This window comes from Trichosurus vulpecula, chromosome 4 (genome assembly GCF_011100635.1).
Source record: "Trichosurus vulpecula isolate mTriVul1 chromosome 4, mTriVul1.pri, whole genome shotgun sequence".
Taxonomy (NCBI): Eukaryota; Metazoa; Chordata; class Mammalia; order Diprotodontia; family Phalangeridae; genus Trichosurus; species Trichosurus vulpecula.
In genome coordinates this window covers 64581069-64593654 of record NC_050576.1, presented here as the reverse complement: position 1 = coordinate 64593654, position 12586 = coordinate 64581069, and the positions used below count along the sequence as shown (strand labels likewise).

The following is a 12586-nucleotide window of genomic DNA, read 5'->3' as shown; positions in this document are numbered from 1 at the left end:
TGTTTTTCAATCTTGGCTCTGCCCCTTACCACCTATATGACTTTAGTGACTTTGGGCAAGTCACTTTACCTCATCTGTAAAAGGAGGAGGAGGGGCAGACTAAGCAATGATCCCCAAGGTCTCTCTCAGTTGGAAATCTATAACCTAAAGAGCCCTGGCCTTTCAGTCATATGTCCTCATATCCAGGGGTTTGTTGGTAAATGTCTAATGACTGTTCCTCTGGAGACAAATTGTATGTACAATGTACTTTTAAGTTTAACCTGCATTGGTAACATTTTCTCCATCACTTTATTAAGTCCTGACAATAAATAAAACAGTAAATCAAGCCTTAATTTGTAGAATTTGCTGATTTTTAAGGTGTAAAATATTCACACTGAAAATTTAACAATTGTCTGAGAACTGGTGTGAGCTGTTTCCAGCATACCATTGCTCCTATCCACTGACTTGTTTTGTAACCTCTCTGAGACTCAGTTTTCTCAATAGCAAACTAGTGGTGTTTAATTGCTAGGCTCCCTTCCAGTGCTAATATCCTTAGAGTATAGATAGATACATTTTGATAGGGGGAAGTAGAAAAGTAGATCATTGAACTCCTCTAGGAAGGCTTCGTTGGGACATTCTAGTGTGAGAGGTTCCCATGTTGGGAGTTGCCATTAAGTGAGTGAATAGTGCTGAAAGTGAAGATGTAGGAGGAGGCCAGAAGGGAGATCCTTCAAAGACACTGTGTAGGACCAGTTCTGTTTGTAATAGCTTACCTTAAACCTTATGTATCTTAAGAGATTCTTCTCTTTGGCAAATGTGGTGATATACTCCTGGAGCTTGCTCCTATGCATGAAAATGGGGTAGTTATCTGGGTAAGGGAAATCTGGGAAACACATCATTTCTTTTGAAGAGTTGGTAAATACAGATTGGTAAATGCTCCCCCTGCCTTCTTCTGCATGGTCCTGAAAAAAGTATAGATTTTTTTTGATTTTTAAAAATTTATTTATATAATATTTTTAGTTTTCAGCATTGATTTTCACAAGAGTTTGAATTACAAATTTTCTCCCCATTTCTACCCTCCCCCCACTCCAAGATGGCATATATTCTGATTGCCCCCTTCACCAGACAACCTTCCGCTCTGTCACCCCACTCCCCCCCATTCCCTTTTCCCTTACTTTCTTGTAGGACAAGGTAGATTTCTACGCCCCGTTGCCTGTATATCTTATTTCCTAGTTGCATGCAAAAACTTTTTTTTGAACATCTGCTTTTAAAACTTTGAGTTCCAAATTCTCTCCCCTCTTCCCTCCCCACCCACCCTCCCTAAGAAGGCAAACAATTCAATATAGGCCACATGTATATCATTATGAAAAACCCTTCCACAATACTCATGTTGTGAAAGACTAATTATATTTTGCTCCTTCCTATCCTATCCCTCTTTGTTCAATTTTCTCCCTTGACCCTGTCCCTTTTCAAAAATGTTTACTTTTGTTACCTCCTCCCCCTATCTGCCCTCCCTTCTATGTCCCCCCTTTTTTATCTCCTTCCTCCTTCTTTCCTGTGGGGTAAGATACCCAGTTCAGTGTGTATGGTATTGCCTCCTCAGGTCAAATCCAATGAGAGCAAAATTCACTCATTCCCCCTCACCTGCCCCCTCTTCCCTTCCTACAGAACTGCTTTTTCTTGACACTTTTATGTGCGATAATTTACCCCATTCTATCTCTCCCTTTCTCCCTCTCTCAATATATTCCTCTCTTATCCTTTAATTTGATTTCGTTTGTTTAGATATCATCCCTTCATATTCAACCCACCCTGTGTATTATGTATGTATGTATGCTCCCTTCAGCTACCCTAATACTGAGGTCTCATGAATTATACACATCATCTTTCCATGTAGGAATGTAAACAAAACAGTTCAACTTTAGTAAGTCCCTTCTGATTTCTCTTTTTTCTTTACCTTTTCATGCTTCTCTTGATTCTTGTATTTGAAACTCAAATTTTCTATTCAGCTCTGGTCTTTTCACTGAGAAAGCTTGAAAGTCCTCTATTTTATTGAAAATCCATATTCAGTTTTGCTGGGTGGGAGATTCTTGGTTTTAATCCTAGCTCCATTGACCTCTGGAATATAATATTCCAAGCCCTTCAATCCCTTGTTGTAGAAGCTGCTAGATCTTGTGTTGTCCTGACTGTGTTTCCACAATATTCAAATTGTTTCTTTCTGGCTGCTTGCAGTATTTTCTCCTTGATCTGGGAGCTCTGGAATTTGGTGACAATATTCCTAGGAGTTTTCTTTTTGGGATCTTTTTCAGAAGGCGATTGATGAATTCTCTCAATTTCTATTTTACCCTCTGGCTCTAGAATATCAGGGTACTTCTCCTTGATAATTTCTTGAAAGATGATATCTAGGCTCTTTGTTTTGATCATGGCTTTTAGGTAGTCCAATAATTTTTAAATTATCCCTCCTGGATCTATTTTCCAGGTCAGTGGTTTTTCCAATGAGATATTTCACATTGCCTTCCATTTTTTCATTCCTTTGGTTCTGTTTTATAATATCTTGGTTTCTCATAAAGTCACTAGCTTCCCCTTTCTCCAATCTAATTTATAAGGTAGTATTTTCTTCAGTGGTCTTTTGGACCTCCTTTTCCATTTGGCTAATTCTGCCTTTCAAGGCATTCTTCTCCTCATTGGCTTTTTGGAGCTCATTTGCCATTTGAGTTAGCCTATTTTAAGGTGTTATTTTCTTCAGTATTTTTGAGGTCTCCTTTAGCAATTCATTGACTTGTTTTTCATGGTTTTCCCACATCACACTCATTTCTCTTCCCAATTTTTCCTTTACTTTTCCAACTTGCTTTTCCAAATCCTTTTTGAGCTCTTCCATGGCCTGAGACCACTTCATGTTTTCTTAGAGGCTTTTGGTGTAGGCCCTTTGACTTTGTTCCTTCTTCTGGCTGTATGTTTTGATCTTCTTTGTCACCAAAGAAAGATTCCAAAGTCTGAGTCTGAATCTGAGTCTGTTTTCACTGCCTGGCCGTGTTCCCAGTCAACTACTTGACCCTTGAGTTTTTCCTCACGGTATGGCTGCTTGTAGGGTATAGAGTACTTTGCCTCAAGCCTGAGGGGCTGTGCTGTTTTTTTTCAGAGCTTTTTTCTTCACAGCAAGCTCTGCCATACCAGTGCTCCTCCTCCCCCAAGAACCACCAACCCTGACCATGACTCAGATCTAAGCAGGCTCTGCACTCCCACTCAGATCCACCACTTAATTCCTCCCACCAGGTGGGCCTGGGGCTGGAAACAACTGTAGCTGCACCACCTCTGGTGCCCCTGGGGTGGTGGCCAACCACACACTCCTTTCACTCTGTCCCTGCAGTTTTTTCCCACTAGCCATCTCTGTTGTCTTTGGTGTTTGTGGGTTGAGAAGCCTGGTGACTGCCACAGCTCACTGATTCAGGGCTCTAGGGCCTTTTCCGCCTGGCTCCTGGTCTGGCTGGTCTAGACACAGCATATTCTGGGCTCTGCTCCGCTCCACTCCAATTACGTTGGGATAGACCTTACCCAGCGACCACCCAGGCAGTACTGGGCTGGAGCCCTGCTTCCTTCTGCTTTTTCGTGGGTTCTGTAGTTCTAGAATTTGTTCAGAGACATTTTTTATAGGTGTTTAGTTTGTCCTGGGGGAGAGCTTTAGGCACATCCCTGCTTTCCAGCCGCCATCTTGGCTCCACCCCAAAGCATAGATATTAAAAAACAATGCAGGGTGTCTATAACTGAGCAAGCCTGTGAAACTTGAGAAAAATTTCAAATTTAATTCACCAGTATAAAGGGCACCTTTGCCTTCAAGTCAATTCAAAAAACTGTGAGAAAGAATGTGTAGAGATTGAGAGATTGAGAGAAGGGAGACCGGTTAAGACTGTACTAAAATAATCCAAGTGAATAGAGAGACAACAGGACCAACATGATAGCTGTCTTCAAGTACATTCAATGTTATCATGAAGAAATGGGAACAGACTTCACTTTTGCTTCAGAGGGAAGAACTAGAAGCAGTAGGTAGAAATTTAAGGGAGGCAGAGTTCCATATAAAGGAACATTTTCTAATAATTAAAACTTTTCAGCAATGGAATGATTTACCCTTTTGAATTCAATTTAATTTAACAAACATTTCTAGATACCCCATGTGCACAGAACACTACTCTAGAGACTGGGGGAAGATACAAATTTTAGATAGCACATACCTCCCCTACTTCCCCCTATCTCATAGAACTTATGATCTAAAAATGTCAGAAGGCACATGTACAGATAACCAAAATATACTTAATAGATATTGAATTATATATTATCTGTGACTCTAGACAAGTGTTATTGTTCTAAGGCAAATCTCAAGACTACAAGTTGTAAAGAAGGTGCCATTCTGTGTTGGTAGGGAAAGTTTGCTCATCTAGGAATTCTCTACCCCAGTGAATCTCAGGGCCAATCCCTCTCCCTATGTATGTTAAATACATTAGAGAGTTATAAAACAGAATACAATTTTTAGTCTTAGAGAAATGTGGGAGGCTACTGAGAGTCCAAGTGGGGGGAAGGGAATAAATAAGCATTTATATAGTGCCTATTATGTGCCAGGCACTGTGGTAAGTGCTTTACAAAAATGACCTCTTTCAATTGGGGACCAGGACCATCATGTAGGATTTGAACCCAGGTCTTTATCATAATAGCTGCCTCTCTATCCTCTAGCAGGGGTGGGAACCTCAGAAGTTTGGATTCAGTCAAAGGGCCTCACTTGAGGATATAGAGTGCCACATGTGGCCTCAAGGCTGCAGGTTCCCCACCCCTACATCTAAGGTAACCTCCTTTTTATTTTTTTATTATTTAATTTATTTATTTTCAGTTTTCAGTATTCACTTCCATAAGTTTTAAATTTTCTCCCCCTCTCTCCCACCTCCTTCCCCAAGACAGCATGCAATATGATGTGGGCTCTACATATATGTTCCTATCAAACACATTTTCACATTAGTCATGTGGCATAGAAGAATTATAATGAATAGGAGAAACCATGAGAAGGAAAACAAAACAAAACAAGAAAGAAAAGAGTCTGCTTTGAACTGCATTTAGACCCCATAGTTCTTTCTCTGGATGTGGATGGCATTTTCCATCATGAGTTCTTTGGAAAAGTTTTAGGTCATTGTATTGCTGAGAAGGGCTAAGTCTATCAAAATCAGTCCTTGCACACTGTGGCTGTTACTGTGTACAATGTTCTCCTGGTTTTGCTCACTTCACTCAGCATCAGTTCATATAAGTCTTTTCAGGTTTTTTCTGAAATCTGCCTGTTCATCATTTCTTAGAGCACAATAGTATTCCATTATATTCATATGCCACAACTTGTTTAGCCATTCCCCAATTGACAGGTATCCCCTTGAATTCCAGTTCTTGGCCATCACAAAAATTGCTGCTATAAATATTTTTATACATGTGGGTCCTTTCCCCATTTTTATGATCTTTTTGGGATACAGCCCTAGAAATGGAATTGCTGGGTCAAAGGGTATGCACATTTTTATAGCTCTTTGGGCATAGTTCCAAATTGCTCTCCAGAATGGTTGGATCAGCTCACAGTGTTCCAACTTTCCCACATCTTCTCCAACATTTATCATTTTCCTATTTTGAGGCAACCTCTTTCTTATAGGTTAATGTGACAATGCTGCAATTAAACACTGGAATCTCTTGGCATTTAGCTGATTAGAAGGGTCATAAAGAAAATATGTCACTATCTACCTATTTCTTTTGTCTTTAAGATGCATTTACTTATCAATGAACATAAATTCCCTCTCTCCCTAATGCCCTCCCAGGGTAACATAAGCTTCTTGAGGGCAGGGACTGTCTCACTTTTGTATTTGTATCCTCAGTACCTAGCATAATGTCTGGCACATACTAAGTGCTTGATGAACGCTGATGAACTGATGGATTAAAACAAGACTTTGACTATGACTCATAGGAGTCATTATTGAAAAGCTTTGGTTGAACCAAGAATGTGAGATTCAGAAAATATATGAAACCAAAGCATGCTTGTGGAATTTCAAATCAATTGATTCTAAGTTTATTGAGCACTCACTAGGAAGAAGGCAAAGTCCCTTTCCTCAAGAAATTTATATTCTATGGGAAGTTCAAACATGTACAATGGTACTGCCCCTTCTGCATGGTAGAATGTCCTGATCTTCCAAAGGAAAAGAAATATCACATGAATTTGGGATAGTTCAGACTTCAGGGCATCTGGGGAGAAAGAGGAGGAAAAAGCGAGACAGGTATAGAAGAGGTCTTTCTTACTTTCCAGTTTTTCGCCATCAGTCTGACCTTGGGATCTCTCTCTCTCCTCTCCATAGGTTTGCATACATACATACATCATAGATACATGTAGCATACCCAAGACCCGATGATCTTTATCTCGAGTTCCACTCTCATAGCCCGGGGTCCTGGGGCAAAGCTGCATCTTTCTTCTCAGGATTCTAGGAGTATATGTGAAGAGCAATGGTAGGGTTCTGCAGGGATGGGGGAGTGGGTAAGGGTGGGAAGTGTTTCTCTAATGCTGTTGGAATGAATTCCCACTGGTGTGCCTCCCTCTAAGTTTATCGGTTGAGAATACATTTAGTTGGCCAGTTAAGTGGTTTTTGTTGTTGTTTAGTCTATTTGTCATGTCTGACTCTTTGGGACCCCATTTAGGGTTTTCTTGGCAAAGATACTTGAGTTGTTTGCCATTATTTCCTTCTTCAGCTTGTTTTACAGATAAGAAAACTGAGGCAAACAGGGTGAAGTGACTTGCCCAGGGTCACACACCTAGTGTATGAGGTTAGATTTGAACTCGAGTCCTTCTGACTCCAGAGTGGGTTCCCCAATCTCTGACGCACTCTATTATAAGTACATACATAATCCTGTGGGAAGTGGACTTAAGTTTAAAGGGCACATGCGACTCATGTGCTGACAGCTCCTAATTGTTGGGAGTCCTTTCTCTGCCATTCATGAGGTGCTCAAGGGGCTCCCCTTAGGCATGATGTAGGTTTGTTTTCTGTTTTTTTTTCCCCTGAGTTCCTTATGAAGCTGTGAATCTATGTCTAGTCTGGGTTTTTTTTTTTTTTTTGGCTTCCAATACAAGCACTTCTATCTGCTGCTACAGAGATGAAACTAGGACAATGATGGGTGAATGAGAAGTCCAGCATTGTCCAGACCCTTCAGAGTCTCCCAGGTCCTCTGACAGTCAAAGGCTAAGTGGGAGGAGGAGACCTAGGCTGAAGGCTGAAACCCAGGCTCCGTTTCCTTTGCTCCCCCTCCCAGATGGCTCTTCTTCAGGGACTTAAGCTAGCATGTCTTACTCATTTGGGGCGTGGCCAAGTTTCTTTGGCTCATCTGAACACAATTTTCACATATCACTCCACTTTAAACAACTTCTCACACAGTCTAAGGTTTATGAAGTATGGATGGATTGATTGGGATATATTCTCACTTAGTTATGATTGCAAAGGCAAAATATGATTGTGTGATTTCAACTCTGCCTTACAAAAATACTATTTCCACACATTTGTGCATATATACTTATCGAATGATAAAGTAATTGCAAAGCTCTTAGTACAATGTCTAACACATAGTAAACATGTTTTTTCTTATTATTATTTGTGAAACAGTGACACCTAGTGTCATAATTACACCTAGTTACATAAAAGTAAGTAAAAATGAGGTAATTTGAAGATAGAGAAAGTAGCTCAGGACTTAAGAAGATAGACACAGGTGTTGTAACGACACTAAGAAACTTATTGCTTGCTAGTAGGCTTTTGGGTATCTCACCCACCTTCCTATCTAGTCACTGGTTAATTAAATCTCCTCTCTCTAAGCTAGTAACTGGGGAATTTTTTTTATAACAAGTTTCTCTTTTGATAAAGGTCTTTTTTTCCTCTCAACTATATAGGGAAGTGAGCCAAATTTATAAAAATAAAAGTCATTCCCCAACTGATAAATGGTCAAAAGATATGAACAGGCAGTTTTCAGAAGAAGAAATCAAAGCTATCAATAGTCACATAAAAATGCTCTAAATCACTATTGATCAGAGAAATGCAAATTAAAACAACTCTGAGGTACCACCTAACACTTATTGGATTGGCTAACATGACAGAAAAGGAAACTGATAAATTCTGGAGGGGATGTGGAAAAATAGGTACACTAATGCATTGTTGGTGAAATTTTGAATTGGTCCAGCCATTATGGAGAATAATTGGATAATAATATATCCCCAAAGAAAAATAAAACACTTTGACCCGGCAATACCACTACTAGGTCTGTACCCCAAAGAGATCAAAGAAAAGGAAAAAGGACCTATATGTACAAAAATATTTATAGCAGCTCTTTTTATAGTGGCGAAGAATTGGAAATTGAGGGGATGCCAATGAAATGGAGAATGGCTAAATGAGTTGTTGCATATGATTGTGATGGAGTACTATTGTACTTAGAAATGGTGAGGGGAAGTTTTCAGAAAAATCTGGGAAGACTTATATGAACTGATGCAAAGTGAAGTAAACAGAATGGTAACACTGTACACAGTGATAACAACATTGTAAAAAGGATCAAATGTGAAAGACTTATCTATTCTGATCAATACAATCCAAGATAATTCAAAGGACCTATGATGAAAAACATTATCCACCTCCAGAGAGAGATTTGATGAACACCAAGTGCAGATCAAAGCATACTTTTAAATTTTTGTTTATGTTTCTTGCTTTTTCTTGAAACATGACTAATATAGAAATATGTTTTGCATGACTTTACATGTCTAATTGATATCATGTTGCTAGCCTTCTCAATGAGTGGAGGAGCAGTGGGAGGAAGGAATTTGGAACTCAATATTTTAAAAAATATTAAAAATTAATTAATTTTAAAAATTCTCCTCCCCCTCCAACCAAGGAAATACAAACAAACCAAAATAATTCCAATGCAACATATAGTTTACTCCCATAATTCTTTAAAAATTATTCCTTTCTTTTTAAAGCTATAATATAATAAATAGAGACTAGAAAGTATGTCATATCTTCCTAGAATCACTAATTGGACTATGAGATTTTTGTGAATGATTCAAGGAATCATAGGGCTAGAGAATCAAGTGGCCTCAGAAGCCAGGTAGTCCACCCTCCTCATTTTACACATAAGGAAACTCACACCCATGGAAGGAGATTAAGCAAGTTGCCCAAGGTGGGATTTTAACCCAGCTCCTCTGACTCAATAGTTAGTGCTCCTTCCACAGAACCATGTTGCCTCCAAATAGTCTATGAAGAATGGAGGCTTTATTCAAGCTGCAAATGGGACCATAGTGGAGGGAGGGAAAGGGAAATGGAAGCCCTTTACTAAAGTCCTATGCCAGTGCCTCAGTGGGGTGTACAAGAGACCCTGAATTCTCTAAGGCTATGACAAAGGAGTACAAATTCTGGGCTGTTCTATGTAAGTGGAATACAAATATTGTGAATAATTTATTGTCAATTGTTATAGGAATAAAATAAGTAAACTCATAAAGTCTTACCACCAGAATACTACTCAACAACAATGATCTTTCTTGACCATATTAAATCATTCCTCTTGAAATAAATAAAATGTGAGTGACCAAATACAAACTGTTACACGATCTTTGGACATTAAGTTTTCTCATTTGCTAATGATTAATCCCAAGCTAGGTGGTACAAAGGACAGAATGCCAGGCTTGAAGTCAGAAAGACATCTTTAGTATCTCTGCCAAGAAAACCCCAAACGGGGTTACAAAGAATCAGACATGACTGAAACAACTGGACAACAACTGAGCAAGGCTGACATCAGAAGACAATCTCAGGGAACTCTGAAATTTCACATTGCTACACTTGCTTCTGACTTGGAAGTAGGTTGTGGAAGGTGGAGGAAATAATTAAATAAATAAACATGTCTTATTGATGTTTTTTTTATGTTCCTGTCATTTTCCAGTTTTTCTCTCCCATTATCGAAACCCTCCCTTGTAACAATAAACTACTCAAATAGAGCAAACAATTTCACCATGTCTGACAATATACGCCTCTTTCAGCATATATAGTTCACTACCTCTCCGAGCATTTTTGAAGTCTAAGCAAAGCCAAAAAAATCTGTTCTACCACATGAAGCAATTTTCTTTCTTTGTAGCATAACAAAAGCTCACTGACCGAGAATTTCCACAGGCCCCCAACATCATCACTCCTCTCAAAGCAGGTAGGCTCAAGCCCTTCTTCCAAGCAGGCCCTGATGGAGGCCAGACCACTCACTCCAGCTCCAATGATTGCCACTTTCTTCCCCATGGTCTCCTGTAAGAAGAGATGCTCAAGCAAAGCTTCTTCAGATAGTTTTATCACTTAACTCAAAATTTTACATTATTTATGTTTGATTTAATGAGAAACATTGGTTTTTGTCCCCATTACCCTCCCCCCCTTTCTGCTTAGGAGTCCCCAGGAGTCAACTTGGCATTGTGGATTGAGAGATGAATTTAGAATCAGGACAACTCAGATTTGACTCCTTACACATATGAATTCTTCGATCATAGACAAGTCACTTAGTCTCCAAAGTCCCTTGTATTCTTTAAAGATAAAAGTTCCAGAGGAGACGCTGATCTTCATCAATGTTCTACACTGGGACCATCTGTAACCTACGAAATCATAGATTTGCTTTGCCATATGCGCTCCAATTCCAAAGAGTCCTTTTGGTCATTTGACTATGTTTACATGTTCTCTTCCAGTTCTTATATTAAATATTCTACTTCTAAATCCCATGGGATATATTTCTTTATTTTCCTCACTTTTACATTATAACTAATTCTCAATTTTTCAGAGATCAATAACCAAATCTATAAACTAATAATCTTTTCCCTTCTTCATTTTTTGCTGGTCTTTGGACTTTCACTCCTTACTAACTCCTTTAATGGAGTGATCAAGAGAAATTAAAAGATGAGGAAAGGAAATAGTCTTATATTTCATTTTTTAATAGTTATTTATGTTTTGTATATTTCACTTTAGTTTAATGATTAAAAGAAGGTCCCAGCCAAATGTAATTATTAGATTTCTTGACCTCAGAAATACTTCTTCCCTATGTCTTGCCTTTACTTTCACCTCCCTCTCAGAGACATGCATTTTACCTCCATGTCATGCGTCTGGTAATATAGATACAAAACCATATAGAATGTTAGAACAGGGAGGAACCTCCTCAAAGATAGTTTAGTTCAATTTGCTCATTTCAGAGATGAGGAAAGGACACCAAATTTCCCCTTGTAAATATAACAAGCCTCAGTTTGAGAAGTATTACTTATTCACACTATTTTTAAAAATAATTTTGAGCCCAAATTGTGGAATAATTTCCAGAAAAAACAGATTGATTAGAATTTGTTAATTGGATCTATCCTTATAGCATACTACATTTAGTTCCAAGAATATTATGAGTAGGAATTTGACCAGCATTTTTATTATTACCCCACCCCCATCCTCTCTTCCATTTCCGTCCCTCAAGTGTCTACCTTTTTTCCTCTTTGCTAACTTCTCTTATTCTTCATGTCTCCTGAGTCTCTGAATGTTCCCCAAAGGGCATGAGGATTTATGTAAAAGGGAGGGGCTTGCACAATCTTTCCTGTAGAGGCAATAATCGAAAATAGGAACTGTTCTTAAAGAGAATAAAAATCTCTTTTTACTTAGTGATCCAATGAATCAGCTCATGCCAAAAAAAAGTCTTATGGTAACTTTATGCTTTAGGATTTGGAACTCATATTCAGAGTATCCTGGGAGCTACAAAAATAGATGAATGAGAAAATAACCATTGTTCTCTAAGTTTCATAGCCCCTGTAAAAAACTGTTATAAAGACCCTTATCTTATATACCTTTTGACATAATTTCAAACACTCACCATCATATGTAATTACCCAGGTAGCTCTCTGCTTTCTAGCCTCGCTCAGGATAAACTGGAATTTTATGATGCTAATTGACTCAGTTTTTTATTCCTGAAACCTCCCTCAGTTGCCTTTTCACTCTGATTGAAGGGCTGGAAGGTGGAGTATTAAACTCCTCCCAAAGCTTTCCTTTGTAGAGGTCTCTGAACTTTGAGGCAACTCTTTTCCATTAGCAGCTCTGTTGGGTATTACAACATGTCACACCATGGTTCTAGCCAGCTACCTCCTCTTGGTCCAATTGCCCTTTCCAGCTTCCTTTTTTGTATTGTCTCTCCCTACCCCCTGACATTGTAAGCTTCTAAAAGTCAGGGGAAGTCTTTTTCTTGTTTGTATCTCTAGTGCTTGACAGTGCAATACATAATAGGTGCTTAATAAATGTTTGTTGAATTGAATTCTGAGAGCATTGTCTTGATCTCACTAGCAAATAGGATGGATTGAAGCAACTAGCTTGACATAGGTAAGCATTGCACTATAGTATGTTGTTAAAGAAATGCCGTTATAGTCTTCAAAAAGCACAATATGTACCTCTGTTCACTTCCCCAGTTGGTCTTTTTTTTCCAATGATCATACATTCATTATTTTTATTGATTTCCATGTTGTATGACTCCAGGAAAATGTTGGCTCCTAGAGTCAGAGACTATTTACTTTTTTCTTTATGTTCCAAGCAGC

General features: G+C 38.7%; 1 protein-coding gene across 3 annotated transcripts in view; it reads right to left on the bottom strand.

Moving 5' to 3' along the window:
• LOC118846098 (dimethylaniline monooxygenase [N-oxide-forming] 3-like) overlaps positions 1-11999 on the bottom strand; it is a 33395-nt gene extending 21396 nt beyond the window's left edge. Inside the window, exons 1-3 of one of the 3 annotated variants that reach the window (XM_036754286.1) lie at positions 11875-11999; positions 10155-10292; positions 753-941 (exon numbers count right to left, since the gene is read on the bottom strand). In XM_036754286.1, the coding sequence (XP_036610181.1) occupies positions 753-941; positions 10155-10292; positions 11875-11880 (333 nt within the window). In that variant the 5' untranslated portion in view covers positions 11881-11999. Of the gene's footprint in view, positions 1-752; positions 942-10154; positions 10293-11491; positions 11557-11874 lie in introns of those variants that run through there. The other 2 variants (XM_036754284.1, XM_036754285.1) reach the window with 2 other exon arrangements.
• Between the last annotated feature and the right edge of the window lie 587 nt (positions 12000-12586).